This window comes from Manacus vitellinus, unplaced genomic scaffold, assembly GCF_001715985.3.
Source record: "Manacus vitellinus isolate BGI_N305 unplaced genomic scaffold, ASM171598v3 scaffold_20_pilon, whole genome shotgun sequence".
NCBI lineage: Eukaryota > Metazoa > Chordata > Aves > Passeriformes > Pipridae > Manacus > Manacus vitellinus.
Genome location: NW_021939471.1, coordinates 6,699,517 through 6,716,896, shown reverse-complemented (window position 1 = coordinate 6,716,896; position 17,380 = coordinate 6,699,517). Strand labels below are relative to the sequence as shown.

General features: G+C 37.8%; 1 protein-coding gene across 2 annotated transcripts in view; it reads left to right on the top strand.

Moving 5' to 3' along the window:
* The window catches only part of HECW2 (HECT, C2 and WW domain containing E3 ubiquitin protein ligase 2), a 106,648-nt gene that overhangs the window by 80,847 nt on the left and 8,421 nt on the right, over positions 1–17,380 (top strand). For both annotated transcript variants that reach the window (XM_008926916.4, XM_018071909.3), the window contains 8 exons: positions 1,823–1,932; positions 5,624–5,744; positions 7,835–7,948; positions 11,539–11,691; positions 13,711–13,809; positions 15,539–15,668; positions 16,235–16,381; positions 17,013–17,127. In XM_008926916.4, the coding sequence (XP_008925164.1) occupies positions 1,823–1,932; positions 5,624–5,744; positions 7,835–7,948; positions 11,539–11,691; positions 13,711–13,809; positions 15,539–15,668; positions 16,235–16,381; positions 17,013–17,127 (989 nt within the window). The remainder of the gene's footprint in view (positions 1–1,822; positions 1,933–5,623; positions 5,745–7,834; positions 7,949–11,538; positions 11,692–13,710; positions 13,810–15,538; positions 15,669–16,234; positions 16,382–17,012; positions 17,128–17,380) is intronic.

The window sequence follows — 17,380 nt, the reverse complement described above, 5'->3', positions numbered from 1 at the left end:
AGCAGTGAGTGCTGATGTAGTGACCCAGTCATTTCCCCTTCAGTCCTTGGAGTTGCAGCTGGGAGAGCTACAGCTCAAGGGTCAGATTTTATTTACATCATATTCAGTTTCTTGATGGTATTTGGAGGTCACACTTTTTCATAGGAGTGATGGAACATGATATCCTGTCTGAGAAAAGGCAAGTGCAAGAGTACTGTGCTTGTGATTTATATGGGTTTGCCCAGACTACCTTTTATTGTCCTGTTGCATCCAGCTCTGCTTAGATAGCTGGTACAGTTTAGACCTCTTTTCAAGGATGTGCTTTCTACTACTTTTAGAATGCATCTGTTTAGTTCTGTGTTTTGGGAAATCCCTATTTGTAAAGGTCTGTACTTGAGACGTGTTTTTATTACTTAATATCTTGCTTACCTCTTCACTGTGCTGTCAAGAATTGTCCCCTTTAATAAAGGAAATACTGTTACAGATGTCACAAAATGGGAAGCTGCTTCTTTACTGTTTTTCATTTAAGCTACTAACTCAAAAAATCAGGCAGATTTTTTGCTAGAACTAAACCATTATATGTTGATGTTGTATTCTCATCCATTCCATCATGAAATTCACAGGTACCTTTAAAATTGAATCTAGTAAAATAGGATTGTTATTAGTAGTTGTATTTTGAGGTCAGGTTGCGTAATGACAATCCTTCCTGGTAGCTAAATCTCCAATTTAATTACAGCTATAAAAAAATCTCATTTTAAAAACATGCTTGAGCTTTTTAAAAACACAACTATTGTTTCTCAAAAAACTTTTAAGATTTTTATTTTTTATGTAACTTGGAGGAAAACTACACATGGTCTTGAACGTAAAAAGAACTGCTAGAACACACCCATTAAAAAAAAGAAAAAAATTAATGCAAAAAAATTTCTAGGTATTTGTTTGGTGAACAGGCTTAGTAAGAAACATCTTTTATTTGAACATATTTTTCATTAGTTGAGTTTGATAGTAAAAGGTGGGCTTGCAATTCCTTCTATAGCTCAATTTTTGAAAACATTTTTTACATGTTATCTCAGCAGTTTATTCTTATCTGTGTTGTGCCTAACATTCAATATACCCTTTGTACCAGATCCATTCTGATATTAGATATTCTGTGCCTTTTTGGATTTGCTTGTGTCAAATTTGGGAAAAGACTGAAATTTTAATATAAATACACAGACTCTCTGTACACAGATGCAGTGATTAGGCTGCAAATTGTATATCTTTTTTCTTGTAAAAAGTTGCGTAGCAATAACAGGTGAAGTATGAAATAACTTGAGCAGGCTAGATGTGCTACCTGTTTCAGCAACAGTGTTAGATTTAAGATAAAATGAAGAAATAACTTATGCTAACAAGCTTGCCATTCAATATGCTTAACAAGTTCAGATGTGATTCTTAATCCTGGGGGTTTAGAATATTTGTTTCTGTTCCTGCTCTTTGTGCAGTATTGAGGATATTTTTCCAGGATAGTGCAACTAAGGTTATTGACCCCTTAGTCAACAACAACAACAAAAGAGGGGGTCCCACAAATTGTAAAGGCTGATTAACTATATTTTAACCTTGAAAACAAATACCCCATTATGTATAACAGTGTCCCACAAAAGTAGCAATTACTGCTTTCCAGTACATTCAAGATCTGATTGAGGGAATGGCAATAAAATATTCTGTAGCACTCTTAAGTGTGCATGGTGGAAATAGGTGAGTGAATACCAAAGAAAGCAGGTTATTAACTAGGGATTTATTCCTAAAAAGTGAAAACTACCATTTATTCAAATGAACATATTGTTTCTTGTTTGCTCCTTTTTACCAGCTTGTTTGAGGAGGAGATAATGTCATATGTGCCGCCACATGCCTTACTTCATCCTAGTTATTGCCAGTCCCCAAGAGGCTCGCCGGTGTCTTCGCCTCAGAACTCTCCAGGTAAGTTGCTCAGGCAAGGCTTCTGCAGGGGCTCTGTGAACACATTTCTCATCCTTAATAAGACCAGTTCCAGCTCAGTAAAATCAGTAGCATGCTCTTGCTGCTTTCCCAGAAGTTGGAGAACAAAAACAATAGAAAATTTGTTTTACTATAACTTTTTATTTCCTTTAGAAATTGAAATTCCTGTGCAATGCCTTTCACCTCTCTGAAGATCCAAGTTCTGTTGCTCCAGCAACAACAAAGATTTAGTCTTATTTTTGAGCAAAGTCAACAAGTATGATTGCATTTGACTGTCAAACTTGAACCTTTGCCTTGGGCTCACAAGACACTTTGCTGGGGGTATTACAACTTCAGTGGTTATTTTGTTCTGACTTGTAAAACGTGCAAACTTGGTTTTGACTGATGCGAAACAACTAAGTGACTGCTCATGCCAGTATCGTGATGCCTGGAGAATTAAAAACATGGATCTAATAACTGTGCATTAAAATGGTGGTGTTAGTGAGGCTGTGGGGCAATGAGTAACAATTTTATGTGAAGCCAGACTGTTATTAGTACATTAACTCAAAAGATAGCATATTACAGCTGTCTGAAAATTCATGTCAGAATGGAATAAAATTGATATTTCAGATATTAACTAAGTTGCAGATCAGAATTAAATTATTGCAAATGTGACAAGTTCCATTTGAAGGCTAAGAAGAGCAATTTCAAGTTTATAGGTGTTGCTATTCTTAGTTTTCTCAAGACGATAATTGGCAAGTAAAATCGGAAGTTGCTTAAGGGGATTTCTACAAATTTGAGAACAGAAGTATAGATAAATAGAGAACATTTGGGATGTAAGCAACTCTGGATAGTTCCAGACAATAAGAAATTTTTATCAGAAAAAGTACTGTGATTTTTATGGGCATTTCCCAGTCCACAATAATAAAAAGCTTTGCCTTTTCAAGAAACAAGATGAAATGCATTCATAAACATGTCCTGAGTGGTAGCTTTTCCTGCTGCTGGACGAAGGACCTTTGTAAGATCTGTTTGAAGAAAATATCCAAAGACCTTAATGATCCTACGGCATTCTGCAAAGCAGTGAAATATAATATTCACATGTACTGATATTTTCAGTACATATATGGTTTAGATATAACTGTTTCTCTTTGCTGAGAAGAAAGGAAGAATGAAATCTGCATGTATGCATCTTATTTTCAACTGCAAACCTGGCAGTCTTTTATGAGTAAAACCAATTTTGGCTTCCAGAGTTATGATTTCTTCATTACTGGTACATGCTCCAAAGCATGTTGGGCAGGGCTTCATTCCAACCAAGTAATTTCAAAATACATTCAGTCTTTAACATGTGATATTCTCATGTACTCAAAGCAGCAGCAGATAGTAAAGGATGAACAGTGATGGTTTTAGTTTCATTCTCCTTAAATTTGTAATCTCTATTCTCATTCATAGAAAAATATAGAGAGACCATTGAATTTCCCTGTCAGTCCGCAAGTATGTACGTTTGTGTTGGCGTACAAATGACTTTTTTGATGAGAAGTTGTAAATAGCCTGTTTTCTATAGAGGCTCTGTTTTTTCTCGTCAGCTAAACTGGCTGTGCTGTGCTGCACTGCACGAGGTTGCGTGTTAAGGATCCATTGTTCAGATCAGTCACAATCACTTGTACTTGCTCTTTTGGGAAAGATGAATAGTCATGAAGCTACTCTTTATATCTGCTTTAGAATATAACCTCTTTGAAAATCAAATATGATTATCACATCACTGGTGTTTTTTAGCTCTTCCATTAACATCTTTTGTTCCCAAGGCGGAAGTAATCACTGTAATTGCCCAGGAATTTCTTGGCATATGCATCTGATTTGCAGTGAGGACTTGTCATGTGCTGACAGAATATTATGATGCTGATTTCTGAACCATGAAGTAATGTGCTATCAGATTAATTTTTTGTGGTATCCTTCAAAAAACACCTTCCTTCAGGGGTTTAGATTGAAGTATATTATTGTTGCCTTTTTTTTTCTTTGTGACTACATTTTTGTACCTGCTTTGACCCAAAGGAAAATAAACAAAGGAGGGGGAAAGGCCAGTAATTAAAAGGCTGTTTACAGTTTCAAGTTTCTGTTTTCAGGAGAATTCAGCTGAGTGTACCATTAGAAGCCCTTCGTGCTGTCAGTAAAAGAGGAAAACCACTATAGGTGAATTAATGACCATGATTTGTTTTTACAGAGGGGTCCTTCGTGTTCCTGTTGGAGCCTTGTGGACTCCCTGATACTTTCTATTCCTCCCACACACCACTCTGAAGCCTGGAACAAGGGCTAAGTGTCTTTCTAGTCAGACAGGTCTTTCAAAGACCTGTTACATGGCATTCAGTGTTAATAGTGATCTCACTTGTGCTCTCTCTGATCTCTGCACAGAGACAGACCCTACAGCTTCTTCCAGCAGCCACTTCCGCAGGATGTGCTGTTGCCTTTTCCGTCAGACCCGTGTGCTTTGTGGCTGAGCGAGCTGCTCTCTGCCCACAGGCTGAACGCATACGTGTTCTCTCTCTTTTATAACCTGAAACATTGCACTCTCATGCCTTCACCCATAGTAGCAATAAAAGTTTCTGCTTTGGCTTAGTTTCATGCCAGGAGCCAAAAGCCAACTCACATAGGGAACTGACTGAACCATTTAAAAGACAGAACTCTACCTATAAATGCTTCTGAGCTGTTCATTTGTGCTTTCAGTGCATTATGGGCGTGTTAGCTGACCACTGGTTGCAGATAAGTAGTTAGCAACTTCTGTATACTGTAGGGCATGAAAAATTTTAAGTGTCCTCTGAATTTTTTTGTGGAGGATGTCTACACATCTACGCAGGGAAGAAATTTAACTGCCTCTTTGGCACACTGTCTTGCAGTCAAATCGGTGGAAGTAATTTATCCAGGGAGGCAGTAGAAGGTCTAATGATAGTTATATTCAGGATAGAACAGACTAAACACCTAATTTGTATATACCAGACTTGTACATGCAGTTCTGGGCTATGCCATTTTTTTGGCATAGAGATCTCAGCTATCCCCGCTTTTAAGAAACTGATCCTCAAAAAACAGTCTTTCAGAATTAAATTCATTTATATGACCATCATATATGTTTCTGCAGCCACACGTGAGAAGTTCCACAAACTTAAATTTGGTAGTCTTTCCGTTCTTTCAATATTTTTCTTTTTTGTACTTCCCCAGGCAAAACCTTATACTAGGGAATTTCTAAATGTTTTCCTTCATCTTGATGTACTCAACAGGGGCACAGCAGAGTCCAGTCTGTCTATGTTTCATTTACAAGTTGTTGTTTCCCTGATAATATTAAAATCAGAACAGAGCACAACATTTATTGCATGAACTATTATAAAGGTTAGATATAAAGTGTACTTGAAAAACAAAAAGTAAAGTCTTTCTAGTTGATAGTGCTGTTTTTTTAATCCATCTTTTGCATTGACCTGGATTTGCTCTTTTAAGATTGACTTTTGAAAGATGATACTATTAGAAATGAGCAACCAAAAAGTCTTGGATGCAGAGCAGATTTGAAGCTATGCAGCTTTTTCTCTTTAATAAGGTGACTAAACCAAACACATACTATGCCTTTTGCTATTAAGGAGTCTTTTCAGTAGCAGATGGGCCATTGATCAGTCCATGTCACTACTGCTCATTCTTTGCTTATTGCTTCATGCAGGTACCCAGCGTGCCAATGCCCGAGCTCCAGCTCCGTACAAAAGAGATTTTGAAGCCAAGCTGAGGAACTTTTACAGGAAGTTGGAGACTAAAGGATATGGACAAGGTCCAGGGAAACTGAAGTACGTTGAAGCATCTCATGAAACTGGATTTGCTTCTCAGGCAACTTGCCTTGCCCTGCACATCTACGAGCTTCTTCCCATTAGATGGAATGCAGATGTTTTGGTTACCCAGGCACTTCTGGAAATATGAAACCTGTAATAAAAGACTTAATACCAGCATGTGATTCATAGCAGAGGATACAGCAAGTTCTGAGCACTTCTGTGTTTCCTCCAACTATATTTTTGTACAAACAATATTACCAATACAGTGCCAAAAAGAGCTTTGGGCAGAGGCATGCAGAACAGGAGGCATCTGAATTCTTCCATTATAGCAACTGCTATGATACAAACAGTTATATTTTCTCATGTATTTTTCCACTGAAAAACCTAGACAGGCTATTTTGTACATCCTTGCCTGTATTGATACCAAAATCCTCTTTAGTAAAGAGGATTCATACAGTTAAATGTTATTAAATTCTAAGGATTGCCTTAAAAAACTGCTGATATTTTTATTTTAGCACTCTGAATGCTAGAGTGCTTGGAGTGAGGTCTTCCCTCCTCCGTTTATTTGGTAATCATGTGATTACATATGGTTATGTTGAGGATTGTCCTCACAAGATACTTTCATAATTTTCTACATTACCAAGCCTTGTGCCAGCCAGCAAACTCTTGTAGTTGGATACTCTCATAGTAGCCATGAGGCACTAGAACTTTTTTTTAACCATTTCTTCTTTAACTATTATAAGAAGAGGGTAGGCTTTTGGGTTTTTTGTTTTTTTTTTTTTTTTTTTTTTTTTTTTATTTCCCCCAGACAGTCCCTTCTCACACTTTGTAGAAATTTGAGCAAAGCTCAGACTTCAATTATGTAAGCTTGTTAAAAGTTTTCCATAGCTGAACTGGGAGTAAAATGGTATTGTTTAGACAGTCTTGAGAGGCAGGGGTTAGACAGTGTCTGCCTATAATATAATGAAATCATAAACACTTAAACCCTTATCTATGAAAGTTTTGTCATGAACACTTGGGCAAATAACTGGTAGAAGAGGATGGCATTTGCTCCCTGTAACATCTGTTACATTTCTTAGACCTCTTATTCCAGTCCTTTTTTTTTCCCCTGACCTATTTGCCATCACACTGTAGTGTTTTAAGCAGAACAACAGCTTGATTTTTGAACAGAAGTTTTCCCTGGGTTCCTTTCCCAGGCATACCACACTGACCTGTGCAAACCAGGGCCCCAGCACAACTTGCTTGCTGCCTTGGTCCTCCTGTTGCTCACATACCTGGCCAATTCCTGGGCTCTCCACATCTGTGTCCTCAGCAGGATGGCACAGTGCAGTCATTGACCTCTGCACGAGGCCAGCAAGGGTGCAGGAGGCTGTGTGGTGGGTTCAGCTGCCTTTCTGCAGGCAGCAGCAGCTCCCAGCTTGGCTCTGACAGCAGTATTTGAATATAAAGCAAACTAAGTTTCAGGAAACTAATTAAACACATTCTCTTGGCAGAAGATAAAATGTTTAAGCAAGGAAGATTCTCTCACCTCTTTATTTTAGATCTTATGACAGTTCCTCACTTTCACGATTTTTCCTTTAGAAGGTACGTTGTGTTTTCACACCTGGTGGTTCAGTGTGGTTTTGTACAAATAACTGCCATTCCTTCTAGACAGGATAATATAGGGGTATGTGGTTCTGGAGTTACCACACAGTGACTTTCCATGGTTTTATATTTTTCCTTGTTAAGAAATTGATTTTTACATAAAAGATTAGATTCTTGCTGCTTACAGTAAAACTGACTTAGGGACCCAACTTTACAAAAGTATTTCAGACCTAATGAAAATGCCTGCTTCAGGACCTTTCCCCTTAAGACTTTAATGTAAGGAAGAACCAGAGTAGACAAAACAAAACTACACTTCTTTGTACAAGAGATATTTTATAGAAATATAAAGTAGAGCATTGAAGGAGATAGACTAACAGACAGAAACTTCAGATCTGGATAAAATTATCCAGCAAAAATGTGTATCTCTATAAAGTTCCCCTGTTACTACCTTGCAGTGTAAATAGATATTTCCAACTGTGGTTCATGTTGACAAATTGCTGTTTCAAAATAATTTTGCTCTTCAGATTAATCATCCGGAGAGATCACTTGCTAGAAGATGCCTTTAACCAGATCATGGGCTACTCAAGAAAAGACCTGCAGAGAAATAAACTCTATGTCACGTTTGTTGGGGAAGAAGGGTGAGTAGAACAGGGAAGTGTAAATGTGATCTCAGTGTCTTGCAAATGCTGTTTCACCAAACTTGTCTAGAGTGAAAAGAGGAAGGGCTGCAGTCAGGAAATGCCACATACATAAGCCTAGAATATACAGCTGTTCAAGATGACTTTTGAAGCATTTTGAAATGTAACATATCCTGCCTTTGCAGAAGTAATGCATGTGTTTGTGTGAATTTTCACAATACCTGGTGTGTGTTTCAGAATGTTGCTGGGAAAGCAAAGAAAAAAACCAAACAGCTTTCCTGTTTTATGTGTTTTCTGTCAGTGCTGTTGTATCTCCAGTGCTTATTACCAGACAGCTGCCATTTGTTGGAGGGAGAGTGCTTCACCAGCAGGTTTGAGGCTCAATCCTTAATTCAGCTCCTGTCTTTGAGGCATTGGGAGCTGAAAGCCCTCCGTGCTCCAAGAGGTGGATCACTGCCTCTCCGGGCCAGGGCCTCCATCACAAATAAAAGCAACTGGGCTGTTGCCAATTGTCAGTTAAACACAAATATTCCTGACATTTCAAAGTCACTTCAGAGAACGCTCAGTCTGTGTCTAATGAAAGTCTGAAGGTTGAGCGAAGAGCATTGCAAAGCCAGATGTGGTTAGATTTTTCTTTGCAGGTGAAACTGAAACAAAGTACCATTTGCTGATTTTGTCTCTTGATTTGTGCCCCCTTTGTCAGATCTTAAAGCCTACTTGCCTTTGGCACAAGTATTGTTATTGATGTATTTCCTGAATATGTAAATACATTCAAAATTTTATTCTTTGATATTTAGAAAACTGCAGCACAGCTCTTGGAATGTGTGTTATTGCCATGCAGTGTGTGAGTCTTTAAAATTCTAAGTCGTAATAGAAATATCTCTTACAAGATAAGATAAAATTAATCTGTCTTTGAAAACCCCTAAATCCTGTTTGTTTAAAGCTCAATCTGAAACACTTAGTGTTAATAAGGACCCAGTGAAGCCTTAAAATAAAGAATGTTGACAGCTGAGAGCCAAGTGTGGACTTGTTCATATAAATATGTCACCATGCTGTCTGAGGAAAAACTCAGAACTGGAATGACAAGGCTGGTGCAGAATGAGATTACACTGTATTGACCCAGTAGGGTGGAGATGCAGGAACGAGGACTGTTTCACACAGCCCCTACTAGCCTTCACTTTCATAGCTACAATCTCAACTCACATTTAAAACTTAAGGGGAAACATGAGATAGAGATTGATCCAAATAGACTGTCTCCTTTCATCAGATGTCAGGCTTTTGCATTTCACCGCTCAGCAACATGAAGATTGACCTCAAAATGGGGGTGACACATCCTGTCCCCATTATATCCAGCTTTACACAAGACTCTAGTCTTAATGGAAAAGAATCAAGAGCAAAGTCAAATTAAAATGATGTCAGTTCTCTATTTACAAATCTGTTTTGAATGAAGAAAGGATGTGTGCAAACAGTATTGTTTCATCAGAGATGGTGCAAGGATATGTATCACATCAAACTATTCATTTGGGTAGGTGTGGAAAGACAGGTCAGGGTGGAGGAGAGGAGGAATACTGAAAGTTAATTGCTTCCTATTTACTCCTCCTTTTTTAAGATTTTAAGTAGGAGGTTGCTTTGCATTTCTTTTCCTCTCAGTAAGGAGATGCAAGTCGTAAAGTAATGGGTAGTGAAATCCTCACAAATTGCAACATTTTAGTAATCATTGATTTATTAGTGTATAAATTAGTAAGTGGGGCAGCTCAGACATAGTTACTGCTGTTCATGTGATTTCTATCATAAGTCTCATAATGTTTGTTATCTTCCTTGAACCTTCAGTTTCTACAGTCATACAATTGTGATGTTAGTTTAATGGGTTTTATACACTCATACTTCATGGGAGGATACATTAAGAAAATTCTGATAGAAAGAATATGGTTCCTTAAAGTTGTTTTCCCTAAGTTCTACGAACTTTTAGCAGAAGCTGCTTTGCATTTAAGAGTGGTAAATCTGAAGTATTATGGTGCTTCCTAGGAGACATGAGTCATGTTGCCAACAACATATTGCTCTACTCCTGAATATCCAAATGCCCCACAAGTTGCAGCTGTTGTGTGGTTACATACCTCTTTTATGAAGTTTTCTCACCCTTGTGCCAAGCCTTTAATTGTAGGATAAATCTGACTGGCAGTGCAGGACTCTCCTGATTGATTTATTTAACATGACTCACAGTAACTCTGCATACAAAGGGAGCTGTGTGAAATGGCTGGTAGTCAAGCATGCAGTTTCCTTTCCATCTTAAGACTTCATAGTGAGTCTGACTATCCCAGAAGTTTGGAAGGGTCTTCCAGATGACCCTTTACCTTGATCCTGGTATTTGTGCCAAGATTAAGATTCAACAGTTGTCCATGGTATCAAACCACTTTTGGTTGGGTTTTTTTTTCCTGTAATTTGAGGATGGAATCTACCCTTCTTGCCAGGGTAAGGATCTGTTTCAGCACTTCATTGCTGAAGCTTAACAGAAGTGTAGTGGTTCCAAATAACTGAAAGGAAAATGTTTTTCATTCAGCTGAGGGTTTGTCCTCAGCTTGATAATGGTACCTGGCCTTTACTTTCTTGACGACTTCATCCTCAAAAACAACTCTCAGTTATGGTTGTCGTCTGTAGAAGTCCAAAACATTAGTAGAAGAAGTTCTGTGTGAAAACTGCCCTTCTCTGTGATACTTCTGTCTGTGGGTTGTCTTGGAACTAAAGCAAAGCCTTCTTAAGAGTCAAGTATGAAATCTTCTATCTATAGAAGATATATCTTTATATCTGTTTGTTAGGATTATAATAAGCTCTGTTCTCCACTGGAAAATCCCTCGTTTTCTGTTTTCCAAGTCTAATAGAGCATTAACTTTATACTTAACTCATTTCACTGGTGACCTGTACCATAATGTCAAAATTCAGTCTCAGTGTGTTGTCAGCAGTGAGTTTGTTTATCATTCAGGAAGAAGGGGTTATTTAGATTCATTAGTACTGGAATCTTGAAGTAGGAAAAAAAAAAGAAAACAAAAAAAAGGAAGTGCACCCTCCAAAAGACATTTAAATTCACTCAAGTTTGGAGGACAGACAAGAAAATTTAGACCAAGAAATATAAATCACTCAAATGATCTCATATTATATTGCTAGGGAAAACAGAAATATTATCCCCCAAATTTTCCTATTGTTGCAAGTCTGCAAAGACAAAATATGACTTGTTTATTTTCATTCTTAATTTGTCAGATGCAGATAGAGCTAATGTTGGCTCTTTTCATGTTTTTCCTCCCTCCCCCATGCCTGGCTGCCCCCAGTTATTTGGTTATATTCCTGTGGCAAAGAGGCCATTACAGCTGGAGCCAAAATTTTTTCTGAGAGCAACCCACATGGAGCACTTCATTCCAATCCTCCAAGCCATTCCATTTCAGAATAGTCCCTCGAGAGTTTCACATACTTTGGCATTAAGCAATCTGCAGGATAAGGGTTCTGGTCAAAATCTTACGAAATTTTAATCAAAATATAGTGTAAGAAATGTAGATTCAAAAAAATGTTTCTTGATAGTAATGTCAGTTTTCTCTTTAAAGGTTGGACTACAGTGGACCATCAAGAGAGTTTTTTTTCCTGGTGTCCAGAGAGCTCTTCAATCCGTATTATGGTTTGTTTGAATATTCAGCCAACGATACCTATACAGTACAAATAAGTCCCATGTCTGCTTTTGTAGACAATCACCATGAGTGGTAAGAATTATTTGTCTTTTTGTTTTTCAGGTACCTTTTCTGTTATTCCCACTTGTAGACAGCTGCTCAAATCTGCTCAGACACGTAACACAGAATCTGATCCTTTTAACCAGCAGCAAAATAATTGCATTTCTTTAGACTTTACCGAATTTGGTTTCTCTTGTGGTTTTAAATGATCTTATTTCTCACAAAGTCAGCAAAATTCTGATTTGGAACATGTACCGTGGGATTGTCTCACAACACAACTCTGCATTTCTTGTACATTAGCAGTCATTTCATGAAGGCAATATTAAACTCTTGGGCATTAAAGGAAAAATTAAAAATAATGACACATTGCCTTTTTGTCAGCTAAGGAGATTAAGGGAGATTTCAATCAGGTGTTACTGTATGTAGTTTTTATGAATCTTCCTAAAGTGTACAGAGGTCTCCTCAGTGGAAAAACCCCAACATATCTATTGGAAGGAAATCTATGGTGGTATCTCAGTTGGGGGCAGGGGGAAGCTGCTGATCACGCAGCTTTTAAGCAAGTCTGTACATACACACATGCTTCTAAAATAGTTATCAAGGATTTTGACATAATCCCATTTTCACAGTTATAAGCCAGTTTAAATCACCCTCAGTTGATTTAAGCCATGGCATCACCATAAATCTGTAAAGCTGTGCTGTGACTATTAACAGAGAATTCTGCTGTGTAAGTAGTTGGATTACAGTAATAGTGAAATGACAGCTCCTCATCTGTGTAGGACAGATATGTACTGAGTTCTTATTTATTGAAAACCAGTTATGAAGAATGAATATCAGAGGGGAATCTCATTGCTAATTTTAAAAATTAATAGAAAATTAAGTGGTTGGCAGCCTCCAGTTCAATTAGTTAAGCAGCCTGCCTGTTGAACTCCAATACTTCAACAGTAAATGGCATATGCTGTTTTGGAAAGGCAGAACAGCCTGGCAGAAAGGTGAGAGAAAACCCTTATGTGCTATGTAGCTTCTGCCAAATTTTTGTCTTCATTCCTGGCTTCTGCAGTGCTGGAACAGAGACCTTGGGGGTAGAGGAGGCATGACCCCTCTCTCTTTCTGGGAGTGCTGGTGCCAGTGACAACACTGGTCTTGTACAGCCTCAGGGGGAATTCAGAAAATGCAGCTCTGACAAGCAGTTATGCATGGAAGGAGAAGGCTCTGCATGTCACATCCTCATCTTGCAAACATTGTACAACCAGGTATCATAAAGCCCTAGCTTTTCCAAGAAAAATGTTGTAAATGGTGCATAAACAGAAAGTTCAGGAAACATTTTCTTTGAAAACAAACACTAGACTTTAATCTAGTTCCGGAGTTGTGGAGGAGTTTTCACAATGGATCTTGATTCTCATGGGAGTATTTGCAAAGACCCTACTGTTTCAAGGTTGCTGCCATCTGATCTCAACTCTGGCAAGCTTCCTCCTTACACACCCAACAAAATGAAGATAATAGGGGAAGAAAGCAAGAGGCAGGAGAAGGAGATTTAGATCCCACTGACATAAGGCTGGAGAGCACTGTGATACATCAAAAAGTTTTCAGACACTGTTTGTGAAAATATATATAGAATTCTTTAACCACCAGTCAGAAGAGGGAGCAAGGAGCCACTCTGTCAGGCAGAGAGAACTGTCAGGTGGGGGAAGGGTAGAAAAACCTTTGGCCTCCCAGTAACATGGTTATCATTTTGGAAGATAACGCATTTATAAAAGGGCTAGTCTAGCAGAGGTTTGATTAGGTTAATATGGATTTGACAGTTCTGAGCAGTTGCAACTTAGCTATCTGAGGGATTTTCCACACCCTGCAGACTTGTGTTTTTTGTTGGTTGTTTTTTTTTATGTACCTTACTGAGAATGTCAAAGGAACACAAGAAATAAACAAAAATGCCACAATTTAGACATGGCTGTCTGATTTAATAATGTTGTTTGGAAATACATGTAAGTTTTGATGACAGAGCAGTGTACCAGCCACAGAGTTTCAATATAACAATTATAACTCTTTCTCTTCCAGGTTCAGGTTTAGTGGTCGGATTCTTGGTCTTGCTCTGATACATCAGTATTTGCTGGATGCCTTTTTTACAAGACCTTTTTATAAAGCCCTCCTCCGAATGTGAGTAGAATTATATTGTCTTCTCTTTTCTTTGGTTTCTTCCACATGAGCGATGCCATTCTGTATCATGTTTTACTGACAAAGAAGGAGGACCATTATTTCTAATTTAATAATTTTATTCCAATCCAGGACTTTTTTGAAAAATTTACTTGTTTCCACTACCTCAAGAATGTTGTTTCTGATCACTGTGAGAACCTCATGTTTTGTTTTAGCCCTGTTGTCAGCTTTCTTCTACAAAACCTTAGATTTGCAGATATATAATGAAATGCTGTAGGCTTATTCCAGGTATTAATAAAGTTCTTATTCTTTTGTGTAATGACTCACAGGATAGGATATGAATCACTTCATAACTTAGACTACACAATCCATTCTCAGAAGTGGACTGATTGTTGGCAGTCTCCATTTTGAGTAGCTGTACTTTGATATACTTGTTTTTCAGAACTGCTACTCCTGTTCTGGCTGAAACAGTGAGAGCTGCACTTGCTCAGCATGTCTGGAATTTAAGACCTAATGAACTTAAGGTGGCTTCACTTTTGTCCTCCATTTGAAAGGTGGTTTTGAGAAGTCTGGAAGCATTTTTTTTTCTATGAAACGCCACGTATTCCACTAGTGTGGACTAATGCATCTGTTCTTATTGCACATATATTTTAAAAATACCTAAATGCTAACAGCAGCATTTTAGTAAGAATGAGGACTTACCCCAGGTGGACTTTGCACTAGTATTGTGTGACTGCCAAATTAAATTACTTGTTTAACTTGGTGTTTCTCTAAACAGTAAATTTAAAAATGAGGGGCAACCACCTCTGTACACAGCCTAATTCATGCAACTTTCCCACCTAAGCTCTGCACCTTTGCTTTTCTCAGAACTGATGAGCCATCCAGACTACCTGACCAGATGGGACATGGTGCCCAATCCATCAGCTTTGATGTAGTGGCTGTTACTGCAGGATGTAACTCAAACTACACTTGAGCATCCAACTACAAGTACAGGGCTTATTTCTGGCTTTATACTGACCCAAGAATAGAAACAGGCAAATAACCCTGCAGCTGAAAAGCTCCTTACTTAATGAATAGCCCCAGTGTCCTGTTTCACAAAACAGGATTTAAGGAGTTAAGAAGGATGGCAGAAATCGCCACCACAGTATTAAATATTACTAACAGATGACATGTTCAAAGCTTGGAGTAGTAACTGTTAAAGACAGCAAGGGGCAGTTGGCTTACAGATTGGATTTGTAAAAGAAGGACCAGGGAAGGGAAAAAGGTAAAAAGATATTTCTGTGGCAGGCAGAGTATCTGAACAGACTTCTTTGCGTGATGAAGAGCTGAGAGATATGGCAGTATAGCCACATAAGCTAAAAGGATACTAGTTGCTTGTTAAAAAAAATCTTACAATTTCTTTTATTATTTGAATTATGTCTCTTCAATCTACATATTTTTATAATTCCTAAATATTCTTCATAGAAAACCTGGGACAGACTCACCGTAAGCTTAAGCAGCAGTGTGTCTTCAAATTAAAATCTGGAGTTTTGTATATTTACAAAATCATTTTGTGTTATATAGTAACTGCTGTTACTAGGCAAATAAACAGAGATTTGAAGTACTGTCATCTTTATTGACTTTTCTCTTGGCTCCCATTCACAGTCTGTTTTTCAGGACTGTCCTATTTGAGTTTAGTTACTGAGCACATGCTACTGCCATCATCTGTATTTGTGTGTTTTCTTCATCTTAGACTCTGTGACCTGAGTGACCTGGAATATCTCGACGAGGAGTTTCACCAGAGTTTGCAGTGGATGAAAGACAATGATATACACGATATCCTAGATCTTACATTTACTGTAAATGAAGAGGTTTTTGGACAGGTGTGCAAGATTAATTTCCTTGGTGTATTTTGCTGCTGGATAAACATTTATTTGGATAGAAGAATAATTGTCCCTCCATGCTGCTTTGAACTTGTTTTTATAAAATTCCAGTTGGTGAAACCTATGTTGAAGTCTAAAGAGGAATTATTATTTGTAACCGGTCAAACGTGTTTTTCTGGTTAAGGAGATTTTCTGGAGAGTATCTGAAATATCAGACTTTAGGATTGCTTTGCTAGAAGTAGTTTACCTGAACTGAATTGCAGCAAAGTTGCCATTCAAAGGTATTACAACACCTTTAGAAGACTTCACTACTTTAGTTACTGTAAAGATTGTTTCTGTTTTTCAACTTATTAATTATGAAGGTTCCTAAGACCAAATAGGATTTAAAATATTATTTTAAAAAAGATTTTTTCCTATGTTCCCCTATTTCATATATTCCAGTTTGCTAAAGTCAGGTTTGGTTAGTGATTTTGAGGAATTACTTCAGCTTAAAATTTTAAAATATTACAATTCCTTCTTTTGTCTTCATATAACTGTGTTGTCACTTGGTCATTTTTTTTCCTAAGATCACAGAACGGGAACTAAAACCAGGAGGTGCCAACATCCCAGTCACTGAAAAGAACAAGAAAGAATACATAGAAAGAATGGTGAAATGGAGAATTGAGAGAGGAGTTGTACAACAAACAGAAAGTCTAGTTCGTGGTTTCTATGAGGTAAAAAGCTCCCATATGAATTTACTTTCTTTCTCCTTCCAAAATATTTTTCTCTTCACATACATTTCCAAAATTCAGAGTCCCAAATATAATCAGAAGTGTCCTTACAGATACTGGAAGGGAGGAGGGGGTTAAGAAAAAATTCTAATTGGCATAAACACTGTGGTTATGTGTCTTCTTTACACTGGAAAATACTACTGATCACTACTGGTATGATTAGCAGACAATTCTTGCTTAAGTGACTCATTTCGTCATTGGGTCCCTGAGGGTTCTGTGTGCATGCCGTACTCAGTATAACACAGTTGACAAAATGTATTTCAAGGTATTTCCCTCTTACCTGTTTTAACCCAGACAATTAAAGTGAATGTCATGAACTTAATTTGTCCTGAAATAATTCAGTATTATTTGCCAATAAAATTTCCTTCCAGTCACCATGATCCTCTAATGCAACTAAATGGAACTGCACTGTAAGAAAAAGAAGTCCACTTATTTGCCCTTAAAAAGACAAAAACTGAATTCTATTCATTTGTGACAGAAATGATCCCTGGTAAATATCTTAGTAGCAGACTTTATGGAAGGCAAAAATAAATAAATGAAGGAATGTTGCTATGCATTTTATTTCCTTTCACAGGTGGTTGATGCAAGGCTGGTGTCTGTATTTGATGCCAGAGAACTGGAACTGGTTATAGCTGGAACAGCAGAAATTGACTTGAGTGATTGGAGAAATAATACAGAGTACAGAGGAGGTAACTTTAATTGTGACTTGTTCAGTGAGAGTGTTGGGGGGGCCTAGAACTCCCCAATTTCCAAAAGTGTAAAGAACCATCCCATGGGATATATTTTTAGTACCTTCTGAATTTCTCTGGTTAAGTTAGTGTTAGGAGAAGGTAACTTGTCCATTTTAGTTCGCTTTGTTGCATCCCCATGCAGCTCCTCCTTTACTGCTCTTATCTGGACAGCATGACAGAGCAGTCTTCTCCACAGAAAGTACTGTGCTCA